The sequence below is a fragment of the Opisthorchis viverrini genome, assembly GCF_000715545.1.
Source record: "Opisthorchis viverrini unplaced genomic scaffold opera_v5_100, whole genome shotgun sequence".
NCBI classification, from domain to species: domain Eukaryota; kingdom Metazoa; phylum Platyhelminthes; class Trematoda; order Opisthorchiida; family Opisthorchiidae; genus Opisthorchis; species Opisthorchis viverrini.
In genome coordinates this window covers 1,033,645-1,049,694 of record NW_008751756.1, presented here as the reverse complement: position 1 = coordinate 1,049,694, position 16,050 = coordinate 1,033,645, and the positions used below count along the sequence as shown (strand labels likewise).

General features: G+C 43.5%; 2 protein-coding genes across 2 annotated transcripts; both read right to left on the bottom strand.

The window, feature by feature from the left end:
* Window positions 1-1,704: 1,704 nt before the first annotated feature.
* Window positions 1,705-11,577, bottom strand: T265_05364 (hypothetical protein; the record flags this gene model as incomplete). The annotated part of the gene is made up of 5 exons (XM_009170355.1): window positions 1,705-1,936; window positions 3,062-3,344; window positions 8,397-8,526; window positions 9,931-10,039; window positions 11,498-11,577. 5 exons carry the CDS (start codon window positions 11,575-11,577, stop codon window positions 1,705-1,707), a joined length of 834 nt encoding a protein of 277 aa, XP_009168619.1.
* A 7-nt stretch (window positions 11,578-11,584) lies between these two features.
* On the bottom strand, window positions 11,585-12,526 carry T265_13760 (hypothetical protein; the record flags this gene model as incomplete). Its single annotated transcript, XM_009170377.1, has 1 exon — window positions 11,585-12,526. A coding segment is annotated over one exon (942 nt), but the record flags the coding sequence as incomplete, so codon positions are not given.
* Between the last annotated feature and the right edge of the window lie 3,524 nt (window positions 12,527-16,050).

Sequence of the window (16,050 nt, the reverse complement as noted above, 5' to 3'; positions counted from 1 at the left end):
TACCGAGTACAGCGAAAACCTTCCAGGAAAGCCGCTAATACGATCATGCAAATTCATTTTTTACCCATAAACACATATGAAAAGCTTTCGTGCCACCCAAAGTATGGTTCATTAAGTTACCCGATACTGTTTTCTGTTTGTTTTATCGTGGCTTATCCTTTTTGTCCCGTTTGCTTAGTTGAATGGCGTATAAATCGTTTTAAAGTTAGTCCTCTATCTCTTCACACCTGTTTTTTGCAGTGTTAGAAGAGCTAAAAAGGGAGAGGAAACATTATCCGATATCGACCAGCCGGTTTGGACATTTCTTCCGAAGCAGAACACCAATGCATTCCCGACGCATATTGTAATCAAACGTACCAAAACGACCATTCGACATTCCCATAAAGTGGAAGTGGCAAGTCTTGACTAAAATATACGTCTTGGGACGGATACAACCACCGATCTCTTGTGTGCAGAAAGGGTATTCTGTTGATTTGACTATCAAAGTCGCTGACTCCCCTCTACGCTGATGAGCTTCAACTTTACGGCTGATTAGCTACGGCTCTGCCCGCTCGGAAGCTGCCACCTGATGTCTGTTGCTGCTAATAGTGGGCCACTTGCGTGGTTTTCGCAGACGTTGGTATAGTCCAGGTGCCCAGGTTTTGTGTAAACTGACATAAATTGAAGAGGGCCTTGCCAGGTCTCGGAACAAGAAGTTCAGTCACATGCAAAATGAACAAAAAGACACCACTGGAGAGGCTGGTTCCTTTAGTTATTAGATCTATTAGGGTTCGGGAGACACCCAGAAGTACTATGAGATTCTAATCAAATGTCAGCAGATGTCGTGGGACTTCAAAACGTTTCTAACACCTCTCAGATCGTCCGTTTATTTGGCGTTTTCGCGAGCCTGTCACCACCACGGACAACTCATGTTTTCCAATAAGGAATTTAAATAGTCTATTTTGAGCAAACGTACACCACTGTGTGCGGACACGAGTCACAAACTGCCTACATACTAGACGAGTTTTGCTGTGAGTTGGTTATTGATCATGTTGCACCACGTCATACTTTTACGCTCGAATCGTACATATGCTTCAGAGCGTTACAAGTGACTTGCATGACTATCCTCTGCAACTATTATCGTCCACACACAAAGATTTTCAGTATAAATGATGAGATTGTGGAGGATTGCGCAACAAATTTATTGAGTGGGAGAGTGGGACGTTTCGACCACCAAGCGCGGTCTCCACCAAGGTACAGGTATTCACGTACAATGATGGATCAACTCATATCCGAAGAAGCATGTCGCGTGGTGGCGGTTTCCTATGCGGACCGCAAATTCCGGGATCGAAGTTAATTGGCTTATTTGTGGCAGCCAATCCTGGTTTGTACTTTTGTGCACTTGTCCTGTGAATCACGCTATCTGTCACCAGAAACTGTGACATTCCAAACTACCTAACAGCAACGGGTTAGTTTGGGCTGTTTGCTACATCTCGTCTTCTAGTGGCAATAACTATTCTCGCAGCTAAGACATCAGCCATTTGAGTCACGCCTTGTCCTCCGTTGCTGTTAGATCACCGTTTCTTATATTCCATTCAAACCATCCCATTGGTTTAGTTGGTATCTGATATCGACCTCATTTGAAACCAAGCTGCACCACATACGATTTCATATTATTTCAAAGGTTCAGTAAAACTCTGTAGCGAAAGTGCAGACTGACTCAACCTAATACGACTCTGCCGCGAGAACACTGAAACGTTGCTGTGTTTTGTTGTCCTTTTTTGGGGCGAGATGGCCCATGTTGTTAGAGCGCGAATTTATTGACCGGTAGGTCCGTGGTTCGAACCCGACTTCTGCCTCTCGACTTCCCCTGTCTAGGCTTGGGCAACCTGGCAGTATCCCAACCCTCGTGCTTCCTTCGGGTATCATTTTAGCTAGGCACCGGAAGGTGTTACAGCTGAGAGATTTATTTTTTATTTATGTTATACTTTAAATGCGAATCTGACGTCGTCGGTGACCTTGACTGCAATAACACGGCTAGGGGCATGGAAGTAACAGAGGGTGGATGAGTATATGATGGATTCATCAAAAACCAATGACGACGCGAACACATCAGGCAGATGTGCTGTGGAAGGTAAAGACTGCCGTAGCAATGGACTCGTTTCGGAAGAAACGGTTCTACATTGCAACATATTCTGAAATCCCAGCAGAACATCGTTGATGAATGAGGTGAGAATCAAGTCTAAAGTGAAGACCTTATGTAGCCAGTATCTTCCGTGTTCGATGAGTGAGAATGGTTCAACGGTAACAGTTTAATGGACTGTTTCCCGTGTTTGGTGCTAAGTGATTCCTTTGGCTGTACCATAGCCACACAAATTTCTGAGTCAGTTATTGGCATTTTTATGATGCAAGAGGTTTTGTCTCGGGAAAAGCAGTGCCTTTAGACCGAAACTGTAGTAAAAAAGGGGCCTACAGAACTTTGCCAGAAGGAAAGTCGTTCAAAGTATAAGGGTACCGATCCACTTATGTCAGACTGTTTGAAAGATGTGCAAAAATGTTCGTCAACTTGACTAGGCATCAGAAGTAGATGCACTACTCATGATATTGGAGAAAACTAAACCGACAACAGGGTTTCATGTCTGAAAAAAGCTTTTCATGATCTTCATCGACTCGTCATTAGTTCTCAAGCAATAAAATCAGTGTGAACAGTCAAAAATAGACAGGACAGAAACGGATTTTCTGTAGATTAGGAAGATATTTCTAGACCGATCAGAGTAAACACAATGGAACTTGGGGAGCGGTCTGTAGCAATTTTCGGGCAGTGGACTACCTATCTTCGGTTGCGGTCTATCTCACGACTTCGTATTTTACTCCCAGAAATATTTCTGTAATTTAAAGTCAGAAAACACACAGAATTATAAAAGATCGTCTCCGCCCGCTCGTCGCCGAACAAGTACAGCAATAAATTAGAGAATTAGGTTAAAGTAATATACAACATCGCCCTAACATTGGTATGAGACAGCGGTACTGCTTACTTAGTGGTGGGAAATCTTGACCGCTGTGACAGTTTCAAAGTTCTCACTTGCAACTTGTTGGCAAAATTAGGATGCCATTACTTGAACAACAATCACTGCCTTGGCGAATAACTTTCAATTTTTCGGCAGTCGATCGATCAGTCAAATGACTGACAGTAGCATTTGTCACGTGTCTGGCTGATCCAGATTTTCCGTGATGGGATGGATGTCCTTTGATTTTCCGGGGTAAGCACCGTGTCACTTGATTAAGATAATTTACGGAACATTCACAAGCAAAAGAATACGTAAACAAAATTACTTTCACACTGATGTGCGGTAAAATATCGGCTGCTAACAAAGGCTGACAAAATGAATATTTCTCCCATTTATATTGACAAAAAATACTAAGTTACACGGCGCAGTTAAGGCTGATCGTAAAGTGATTTTCAAATCTTTGTAGTTGGACGTAATGCGTTAGTGTAACAAGCGAGTAACCTTTCATGCACTCAAAGTTTAGTCATTTCCGCGGCAAACAGGAAGATTTTGTTCAGTCCAGAAAGTACACACATAAGGTTTCAGCCCGCAGTTTTTTCTCAAATCAAAGCTATCGAAGTGGTTGTCGGTTCTATTTACCGCGTATGCGATCGGCAATACGGTATGTGGTTTTGGTACCCATCGAAATCGGAATAAAGGCACCACTAAATATATGTGGAGTTAGAGTTAGGTAGTGATTCATTAATCAGACTAAGGGAAACATATCCGTAGCTTGGTTGTGCTAGGGGCATCCTTAATTGTCAACCCTCGTACAACTGGTATAACATTCAAGCCCAGCTTACATTCAGGTTAGTCAAAGCTTTGTTTTGTCGGTTGGGGTAGCAAGGTCACATGGCGCAGTGCATTTTCCCGTGCATCTGGCAGATTTCAGTCCACACAGTTTTGTACTTTATCTGCACAGAACCACGTGACACCCAGAACCAACAGATGGTCCGTAGTCTAATCCAAACCTGTCCTTAATACACGCTAGCGAGGTCACAAGTTCTTCGATGATGCGACTGCACTATAAACCCTACACGGATTCGGCTATTTTTCTGTGAAAGTAGTCACCTTGACCGAAAAATCTAGCGTTAGCGTGACCCATATTGGTTGTGGTAGCCGCTAAGCTGTAACAGTCATGCCTCCCGAGGACAGTACAAGGGATGAGGCACTACAAAGCTATCCAAGCCTAGATAGGAGCAGTCGAAATAGCGAAGATGCGTTCGAACCATGGGACTTTCCGATCAGTAAGTTCAAGCTTCAACCTCCGCCTTCTTCAGTTCTTTTGGTCGTGGAGCAATCGTCTTGCTTGGAGATTGTTCTATAAACGTTCCAACATTACTCAAGGAGAAAGCGTCAGTGTGCCATTAATTAGGAAGCTCAGCGTTTAGGTCCGCGACGATTATAAATGCCAGCACTACACACTACCACGTTCCGTGGGCTCCGAAACCGAAGCAGTTTTACGACGCACATGTTTATTACTCTCCCGACATTTGACTCCACTTGGTTTTACTGCCCACCGTCCGGTAAGTTGAACCACATTGGGACCATTTCTGGAACACATGTTTTCCGAATACTCACTTTATTCACTTTAGAACCAGGGGTATGTTGTGTAAATAAACATCAAACAAAAATGTCGGCTGTTCACAACTAAGATGTGGTGAGATCAGTATGTTTCACACGACCTGCACAACCGTCGAAACCGTCGAGTAATTCTATCACGCGTGGCCTTGTTCGCTTGTTGAGGCACAAGTCAGATTCACCGAGCGTCCGCCTCCAGGGTGGTAGTAGCACGTTCGGCTAACCTATCAAATTTCTGGAGTTCAATTTCCACTGAGGTCAGGGCGAGTTAATACTAGTGAGCTCCATATTGTTGCGGAAGAATCGTGCTGAAATCGGAAGACTGTTTGAACAAATCTTGAAAAATTGCATGGAACTTGCGGAATTGGTTACCGAGGACAGTACCTTCATTGCTTTTTTATATTTCGTCCAGTTCTCTCAAGCGGAATTTCTCTGATGTTCACCCTACGATTTGGGCTGTACACTCTAAACAAATTTTGCAAATCACTCAATAGGCTCGGATAAAATCATCTGTATTCCAGTGTGTTCTCAACCCGGTTTCTAGAGAAATCCCAAGCTCTCCCTAATAAAAAGGCAATGGTGTACTCAAGAACAATCCCAAAAATGTAACAAAAACCTTAAAAAAAGTCATCTTGAAAACAGTTCAAAAAGTAAAAGTACTCGTGTATCAACATTTTTGTCGATTCAGGTGGCATTTCCACTGCCACATTTTCAACATAAGCTTCGCTCGTCTATCAATCGACAACATTCCATGCTGATTCTGAACACGATAGCAAACAATAGGTGGACCTAAAACCTGATTCGATCGTCGCTTACTTATACCTCGGTCCCACCAGCACTCACTACTTCTTTCTTCATACTCAGTAGATGGAGCATGTCTATTCTATTGCAGGTAAGCATAAAATGCCTCAGTGCATGGGTCAGAGTACCTGAAAGCCGGGAAGCGAGCTTGGTGATGTCCAATGCAACGCACACGTTAGCTTAACATCCATTGAGTAGAAATAAGTCTTTTTATCATCTTTTTTGAAGCCTTTGTTGGGTTGATGCAACCTATTCTTGAACAGCTTGGATACTCTGCATCGTGTCCCTTAACTTGTGCCGTTTAACATTGTCATGGCCCTTAAAATAAGTGGACTCTCTGTACTTTTGGGGTGGATACTCAGAAACTTGTCCTTTAACGAGAGAGAGAGAGTGGAGCCACGCTTTGTGAAACAAAACAGTGGATCGAGTTTCAAATGTAGAAAACGTTATGAAGATTCGATGGGAAATCTCCTGTTGAACAACTTCGTATCAGAGACATCTGGCTTGAATGAATCGCATTGCATTTCTTAACCCAGATGTCTTTGAAGGCTTCTCTGATATCGCTAACCTGGATAACCAAAGAACTGTGCATGCAGATACTAGTTGGGATGACTTCCCTGCCAATTCGCAGTAGGTACCGGCAATGAACGCCAAAGGTGTAAATAGTGTTTTTGGGATACAAGTTACTAGAATTGGCCGAACCGACTTTATTCAAGAACAAGGTCAAAATATTATCGACCTGCAGGTTCCAGCATCACAGGTGTGTGATTATCGTGACTGTCCAGTAAAAGATAGATAGATAACACGGCGAAGACAGAGGCAACGACGAAAGCCGTGTTATTCCGGAACGACAGTTACACGCTTTGTGGTATGAAATGGGAGAAACTGATGAGGCGGTAATCTGTTCAGGTGTCCAGGCGATTCATACACTGGCTCCTTAAACAGTCATCGATTCTTGTGGGAAGATAGCCCAAGATTAGGGAAATTTCATAGTAAAACCGCAGTCCTCCGTTTATAGAATGAAAACAAGCGTGCAGACTAACATTTTGAATCACTTGAAGCGAATAAGTTTTCTATTGACCTTGTTTGTCGAAGGGTGGTATCATAAGAGTTTTTGAAGCCACCGCAAGTGCAGTATCGCATGTCCTGTTTAGTTTTACTAGCAGAGGAACAAAGGATACAAACACTATAAACTGCAGATTCAGCTGCATTCACTTGAGTCTCCCATCAACACCAACTCACTACGCAGATGAGACCATGTGGTGGATACAACCGATGCTTTTGTTCACAGAGGATGCCACTGATGGATTTATCAAGTCAACTTTTAAAGGCTCTCAGCTCAAATACTCGTCTAGATCGGTTGGTTGGTTGGTTGGTAAGCTATAATTCACAAATCGAGCGAAAAGAACTCAGCTGATGACAGTTTGATGGCTTCTAAAACTTTGCTAACAGAGAAACCAAGGAACTACTCAGGAATTTTTGCATTAACTTATCATTAGTGTCAACTAACTACACCAGTCTTGTGCGATGCATCCTGCAGACTGTAGTTGAACAAACCCGACCACAACTGACGTAACTGATTAAATTTGGTCAAAGACCAGCTTCTTTACAGGCTACGCTGGTGTTATTGCGAGATTAAAATGATTTTTTTTATTTCCACGTCCAAAACAAGAAAGAAACAGGTTGATCCAGCATGGCTCTTATGTACATCCTTATGCCACAGTCGACTTAAGCCTAATTCAAGTCTATTTATGTCAATATTTGAAACACATTGCTGAACCCATACACATTCAAATATGAGTACGAAACTCAAGAGACCAAAGTGGTGACGTCTGACTCCTTAGATGGAATATCCTGGTGTACTCAACAGACAGTGTGAACGAGTGCATACCAATATGACTATCCTATTGCAAGTAAGTCCGGCTATGCAAGCAAAGCTAGCACAGATGCCGTTGATGAGCTGACCTATCATGCTCAGCAATGACCCTAACAGTGCCAGTACTAACGAATAATGATAAAAATAGTACATAATTATAATTGACAAGCTCCAGTGTAGCCACGCCATGAACATATAGTGAAATGCAACAAGTGAGCCAGAAGATAGCCTGAGGACCGAAGTAGCTCAATCGAAGCTGTATTTCCGCGGATAACACGGCCACACTCTGATCAGGGCGGTAAGACAACAACAACAGCGGAACAAACGAGCGGCCTATCAAACACAAGACAGCAACATCGGAGTCACAATAGTAATGACAACAGCGATACTATTGACATAAGTAGTTTTCTCACCCATGTGAAGCCTGTAATACAGCTGAATGTGCTAGTGATGACTGTGTGCTGCTAAGAATAAGACACCTCTGACCACGCCATCGAGTATGGGCTGATGATGGCGCACGAAACTGGTAAGCTACCCGAAAACCATCGCTTCAAAATTGGAACAGTGGTAATTTTTTCTTCAGTCAAGTCAATACACTTACACAGTGTGCATTCTCCTCTATAGACTAAGGCGAAGTGATACAGGAATAACGACACGGAGATCAAATCGTATAACAAAACTGTCTTATTGGTAGACTTCACATAGTAATTGGGATCAGTTGTGCCTCAGTGGATATGACAATCTTCAACAATAGCTAGACCAGCAGAAACCCAGCATTATCGATGAGGTGTGACCAGGAGTTTGGATCTGATGTTCGAAGAAAGGCGAAAACCTTATGAGTAACAGTGAATTCAAAAAGGCTCATGGTTTCAGGAAGTAGTGGCTACGAGGCCTGACAGCAGCTGTCATTATTTAATGTAGCTGCTGTAGCTAATGTAGCTACTGAAGATAATTTGAGTAGCGTGAATCGGATAAAGCGCGAGCGATGGCCGCACCAATCTGCGCGAGGCACGAGACAGAGATGAGCTATATGAGATGAGTTAAACAGTAAAACTATTTGGTAACACTTACAGCACTTGACTAGCGTCGTTTGTGGGAGAGCTTTTGCCTACTCCTCTCGATGGCGTGTTCAATTTGGTACTGAGCAACTATATTCCTACAGATCTTACGTTGAACATGCATTACGTTCTTTGATACCCACATCCCTTGACGTTCTACCGTGTAATATAAAAATGGCTTGTCCTGACGGCTGGTATGTAGTAAGACGACATGTTCCGACCAGCGTAGAATATTTAAAGAAGTCGATCACACTACTAAATTTATCCGGAAGCCTGTATAACAGACCCATCATCCTGGAATTCTTCAGCTTGTACAGACACTCGAGACAGCTCTTGCCTTCATAAGGTAACTCCCTTCTCAAAAGTGATCTAGTATCAAAGGAACTTTCGATTTGGCAAACGAGGACCTGCTGTATCATGAAATGTTTTTATTTTGATGGAGGTCAAAGTACCAGAGGAAGCTCAGCCAATGGACGGTGGACCGCATCAGGGGAGAAGATTCACCCTCGATGGCTATCTACGTTGGTTCAACCTCAAGCGCGTAGTCACACAAGTATTACGTAAATTACAGCGTACGCTGGAACGAACACTGATCAACTGTCTGGTGCAGTCTGTGTGTGGACACCATGCAGTTTCATAAAACATAAACCATATTTATTCCAACGGATATAGGCAAGAAGGAATCCCGATCTGCACTTCGGTACGAATCTAGTTCAAGCTATAGCTTAGACTAGGTGTTGCAAAGTTCCAACGCAATTCGTTGTCTATTCGTTCGTTCGTTTACGACTGTTGGGCAAGCTATGTCGGTCAGATGACACGGTGCTTGTCTCAGACAACCAAGGAGCACTTTTCGAATCGCCTAAAAAAGGCACGCGGTATCGACAGTCAGCGGATCGATGCAAACAACCAGAACAATCTTTTCCAGTCATTCATTATAATCTGTCGGGTACCGGGAAGTCGAAGACTGTTTGCCAACGAATCCTCGAGAAATTTGGAACGATCGTCATTTGAATAAGGGTCCGCTAGCTAACAAAACACGTGAAAACTCTGACATTGCCCTGGCCAACTAACCAAGCTTCGGACGACATAAGATGATCGTCCGCAAACTTCAGGATTTTTATCATTCTTCAGATGCACGTAGCAGATTGTCGATGCGCCAAAATACTTCGGTCGGTAGTACACCAGAGATGTCGTCCACATTTGGCCTTGGACCCAAGTATACGAGTTGATTCATGTTAAATGACCAATTCAAAGCAATAACTGCAAATCGCCAAACAATAAAAGTCCTGACTCGTACTTCATTCCAGCTGCACCCTGAAAAATAACCCAACTTGACAGGATAGTTCTCACTTACCAATTCGACTGTTACCGTTGACACAGTCCACTGACCAGAACAGAGAACACATAAATGCACATTTATAGTCTCTCCCTAGTTCGCGTCTACCTTAAATTTAAAACGATAGCCAAACACTCATGACACTTTTTGCTTATGTGTAACCAAGTGGTTACGGCAATGAAGCAGTTCACCGAGCTTTGACGTCAAAACATAGCTAGTAATTTGTGAATTTGTGATTTACGGACCAGTTACTTCTATAAAAAGCTTGCTACAATGTTGAACCGCCATGACGAACGCGTTTTTTGAGTATTTATTGTAGTCTATCGGGTAAAAATAATGATGGTCGTCCAGCTGCAACATCCTTTCAGTGCAAAGCTGCAATCCAATACTGTCAGGTTGCCCAATCCCAGACAGGGGCAGTTAAGATGCAAAGGTTAGGTCTGAAGCAGAGACCTTCGGGTCAGTAAGTTCGCGCTTAACCGACGAGCCATCTCGAGTTCTGTCGGGTAACCAACTAACTCTTGAGCATGACGGCTTGGTAACATTAGGAGCACAAAATCCTACAAATCAATGCCTGTGGATGACAGTTGACAAGGCTGGAATTTCACATACCTCGAAGATGAAAATATGAATACAGTAGACTTGAGTTTTCAACAACCCGGGAAAAAGCATTACACCGATATTCTTCGTCTGTGTTTAACAACAGGCCACATCTGAATGATAAAATCAGCCTAGGTTATCAATGCTGAGTATCCTAGCTTTGGAAATACATTGAAAGCTCAAACTTCGCATAGCCCCATTTGGTGCAACTGAATGGGCTTTTTCAAAGGACGCACTAACCACTTGAAGTGCAAAGAGTGAGCCCTCGCCGAGAAAAATGTTCACCATACGGCATGTATGGCGAGTCAAGAAAGGGGAGAACCTCTGGTAGGTAAAGTGCCATGTCCCTGCGCTGAATAAGGCTTTTTGCCGCCAGCTAACACGGAAACTCGCTAGCAGCAGTTATTTACATGCGATAGTGAGCAAATCCAGCAAACTGTCTCGACAGGCCGGCTGAAATAGAAGAGACCCGGGGTACGTAGGTCAACAGTAACGTCAAACAGTGAGGATGAATACTGCGTATTTCTGGTTGCTACCGACTTTCTGACCGATCGGATAGTGTCTCCGGTAAAAAATTTTCTACTTCACCCCACTGTCTTGTAGGTTGTACTTGAATACGGAAAGATTAAGAGCGCATATTTCAAGGAATCAAAGTGTTGGGTGATGAACCCACAAAAAAAACAGGGAAACGATCCACGAGCCAGCTTATTTTACTGCGTAAACACGGCTCCATGAAGCAAAAGCCTCCCACTAGAAGTAATCACTCATGTGGCTACCAAAAATATCACTTTCACGGTGGCAATTACAGGTATCTCACGAATCTGACGAGTGTCTGCCGCGTTGAAGGGATAGAATGATAAAGTCACTGTCCGAACAGTCTAAAGGACGATAACGTTCCCTCCACTATCAAGAATCTTATAAATTACAGTATGAGGGAATGTGACAAAACGCTTTAGTGACAAGGAACACAAAAGCCAAGTCCACTCATCAGTAAACAGTAATAAAAACGGAGGCAACTATTCAGATAACTGAGACGTCAAAGCATTTCAACAAAGGCCGGTTTACCGACTTCAACGCTTCGAACCAAACCAAATAATCTCGAAGCGATAGAGAGAAGTGTATTTCTTAATTCGGGTGAGTAGATTCCAAAGAGACAAGGAAAATCTGAGAGGGCGAAGAGGCGAACTGAGTTCAAAAAATGCTGCGGAAATAGGCGTACTTGGTCAGAAGTGTATAGACTTTCGACCGGAATGCCGCTGAAGTAAAAAGGTGCGAAAGATCTGGATGGAAGATGTGCATAGCTCTATCTGTCCAGCATAGCCAACTGTTGACACCAAGAGAGTAATAGGAAATCTCGAGCAAGTTGGTTAGGACTAAGGAAGCGAGACTCAACTAATGTTTCATCAAAGTAATTGTTTGAGGAGCGGTTTGATAATGTGCAGTTGCACAGAGAGGTTAGAGTCTGCAACAGTATTTGTTCGTCTTCCAAGGAATTGCTTACAGGCAACGGGGTACCTGTCTGGTCGGACAGCAACGATATCATCTGTGTCAGGCAAACGCGTTTGAGCACATCCCGAACCTTCAACCCACACATGCTTGAACGCGACGAAACAGTGATGGGTTCCGGATCAATCCTGGGAGGTATGTCGTTTTCAAGCTTCTTTTCACAGCAATCCATTACAGCGGAACCAAGGGGAGTTATTTGATCAGGAACGTTGGTATTCTGTCGGGAATGAGGCAAAAGATTTTTTGTTGGGCTACGTTCCGCAAAAAAAGGCGGTTCGAGACCCAAAGTGTCCACCAAATTAGTACGACCTTTTAAAGGATATCGCGTGGGCGAATGTCGATTATTTGAACTACTAACGCTGTCTTCACCAAAACTCGAGGCTGGTGACATCGCTACGGAGGTGGTCAAAGCTTTTTGATGTCGCTTTCCAGACTCATGTTGGCGTAAGGAAATTAGCGAATTTAGTCGCTTTTTGCAAATCTCGCAGAAATAGTAACCTATTCTGTCTACCTCAATCACATCTGAGCGTTGATTGGATGAACTACGTTCAGCTGTCATTGTATGATCGTTCTCCGATTGTGGCCCAGGTTGGTTATCCTGTTCGGCAATAAAAGGAGCAAGAAAAGTCTGTGGACCCGGCACCAAAGTAGGTTGTGTGATGCGAGCTGATAGATCCATCGGATGTTTGTCATTAAAATCCACTGAACCATCAACTGATTGTGGTAACTGGGAACTGGTCATTGCAGAAAAGCTGAAACAGAGAATGAACAATTTGCACGTGGTAAATACACTTTATCTCTTCGTGGGGTTAAACACTTTTCCACAATCGGACCTCTCGAAATAGATGGTACGTGAATACAAACCCGCTTCAGTAAAACATGAGAAGCCAACCGAGAGGCACACGCCGTTTTTACAGAATAACACATCGGACTGGACAGGCTCAGGAAAGAGCGATAGAAATGCCGACCATATACCGAGAAACTTCGTTCTAACAGAGAAAGCAGCGAACAATTATGCGGTTATTAAAGCCAATTCTCTGAGGATCTAGAAGGAGGAAGCGGGCCTTTTGGGACTATTTGTCACACTTCCTGTGGTAAGCAATGAGAGTTTAAGCTTGCTAGTCGGCGTACAATGACGAGCCAGAAAAAGAACATCGTGTGATTGAGTGGTACCGTCAATGTAACGAAAATTTAGCTCATTGAATGCACAAGATAAGGGCACCACGGTTGTAACGACAATTTTTTCACAGCTGCCACGGAAGCTCAGTGGCCAGGTGGCGCCAGTACGAGACACTACTAAAATAATAAGATGAATAACCAAAACCGAATCCGCCGTTTTCTTGTCGATTAGTTTACCGTGAACTGTCATCACATACATACGGGGATGATAGTGAGATTTGTAACTTATATTGCTCGTTTGCACTTCCAAACAAACAAAGATGGTACGGCGTACTGAAACGTGTTGTATGGTGTTCGTGAGCATAGAAGTTATTTTAAGTTGATTGTCATAAAAGGGATCTGGTCCATTAAATACACTTCCTCTTGTGAAACCTGATTCGCAGAATGTGTATGTATCAGCCAGGCAGCCAAGATCTGTGTCGGAACCACGGGCTCTACGTAAGCACCTCCAAATTCCAGGAGTTCGACCTGCTCATGTTGCTAAAAATTTCTACTGAACTTCCCTCCTGATACGAGCACATCCACTAGCATGCTAGTGCCCATAACCCTGAGCAATAGCGCAAAAACTGTGTTCTTTTTAGAACAAATCCATTAATTATCCATTGAATCATTCAAGATATTCTCATACAAGGGATCCTTGTTTCTTACACTGCAACAAACTTTCCAGAGGATCAAGTCTAGCGGACGTGTTGCGTCGTCGCTGAATAAAGCTGTGCAACAGAGCACTTGGAGCTAGCATGTTGACAAACACATCAGATACTCCTCACTAGATCTGGTTGTCACCAATGAAAGGCACTTCGTTGAGCAAGTGATAAGTGAGGCTCCCTTGGAACATAGTGACCAATGTGTGTCGACTTTTGAATTCATCCGATGCTACTGTGTTACGAATCCTGAGGCTCAAACGTGGATTTGGGACTTCTACTGCACAGACTTCTCAGGAATGCGTATCTTCATTGACCAGCTTTAGTAAAGAGGATATAAAGGACCATTATCCAGAAAGTTCACGAAGCTAATGTGACGTTCATTCCAAAGAGGCTAGCACACAGTCAAACGAACCAGAAACTACCCAAGGGGATTCAGCACCTTCTGTGAATAAGGTCCAAACTATTCTACAGGAGATTCAGAAGACAAGCGAGCATCCGTAAAATGCGGAACCGCTGCAAATCCGAAATCCGCGAATCGAACATGCAACAACAAGCCACGATACTATTTCTCGGCCTCAAAAAGTGAAAATTCACCATTTGAGTACACGAAACACCACAAAAAGAACAATCCAAAGCCTCCTTCTTGAGGGACAGAAAAGAGGACCCAACGAGTGACTAAATAGTGATATCTGGAAACTACAGAGATCACTATGCAGCCTGGTATTCTGCAACCCCCCCCCCCCGAGCTGCCACGGAAGCTCAGTGGCCAGGTGGCGCCAGTACGAGACACTACTAAAATAATAAGATGAATAACCAAAACCGAATCCGCCGTTTTCTTGTCGATTAGTTTACCGTGAACTGTCATCACATACATACGGGGATGATAGTGAGATTTGTAACTTATATTGCTCGTTTGCACTTCCAAACAAACAAAGATGGTACGGCGTACTGAAACGTGTTGTATGGTGTTCGTGAGCATAGAAGTTATTTTAAGTTGATTGTCATAAAAGGGATCTGGTCCATTAAATACACTTCCTCTTGTGAAACCTGATTCGCAGAATGTGTATGTATCAGCCAGGCAGCCAAGATCTGTGTCGGAACCACGGGCTCTACGTAAGCACCTCCAAATTCCAGGAGTTCGACCTGCTCATGTTGCTAAAAATTTCTACTGAACTTCCCTCCTGATACGAGCACATCCACTAGCATGCTAGTGCCCATAACCCTGAGCAATAGCGCAAAAACTGTGTTCTTTTTAGAACAAATCCATTAATTATCCATTGAATCATTCAAGATATTCTCATACAAGGGATCCTTGTTTCTTACACTGCAACAAACTTTCCAGAGGATCAAGTCTAGCGGACGTGTTGCGTCGTCGCTGAATAAAGCTGTGCAACAGAGCACTTGGAGCTAGCATGTTGACAAACACATCAGATACTCCTCACTAGATCTGGTTGTCACCAATGAAAGGCACTTCGTTGAGCAAGTGATAAGTGAGGCTCCCTTGGAACATAGTGACCAATGTGTGTCGACTTTTGAATTCATCCGATGCTACTGTGTTACGAATCCTGAGGCTCAAACGTGGATTTGGGACTTCTACTGCACAGACTTCTCAGGAATGCGTATCTTCATTGACCAGCTTTAGTAAAGAGGATATAAAGGACCATTATCCAGAAAGTTCACGAAGCTAATGTGACGTTCATTCCAAAGAGGCTAGCACACAGTCAAACGAACCAGAAACTACCCAAGGGGATTCAGCACCTTCTGTGAATAAGGTCCAAACTATTCTACAGGAGATTCAGAAGACAAGCGAGCATCCGTAAAATGCGGAACCGCTGCAAATCCGAAATCCGCGAATCGAACATGCAACAACAAGCCACGATACTATTTCTCGGCCTCAAAAAGTGAAAATTCACCATTTGAGTACACGAAACACCACAAAAAGAACAATCCAAAGCCTCCTTCTTGAGGGACAGAAAAGAGGACCCAACGAGTGACTAAATAGTGATATCTGGAAACTACAGAGATCACTATGCAGCCTGGTATTCTGCAACCCCCCCCCGACATCATCACTTTCAAATCTGGTAAGGAATTACGAAAAAACCATAACCAGTTTGATTTACGTGTAGGTGTTCATTCACTCTTGCACAAGACAAACCTCTTCAGCACGTTGGGGCCAGATGAAGTCCATCCACGGACCTTGGTAGAAACATCGCTCAGTGTGGCAAAACATTTCAACTTGATGCTTCCTCAGTCGATGGACGAATGCAACCCTAATTCTGTTTGGAAGCGATTCTCACACCACATTACAGCTTATCGCCCGGTAGCTACAGGCCAATTGACCCCACTAACATACCATGCGAGATGCTGGAACTCATTCTGAATCACTATTCTAAATCATCTCACGACGAATAACTCTATATCCCCGACGCAAAGCTGAATCCTC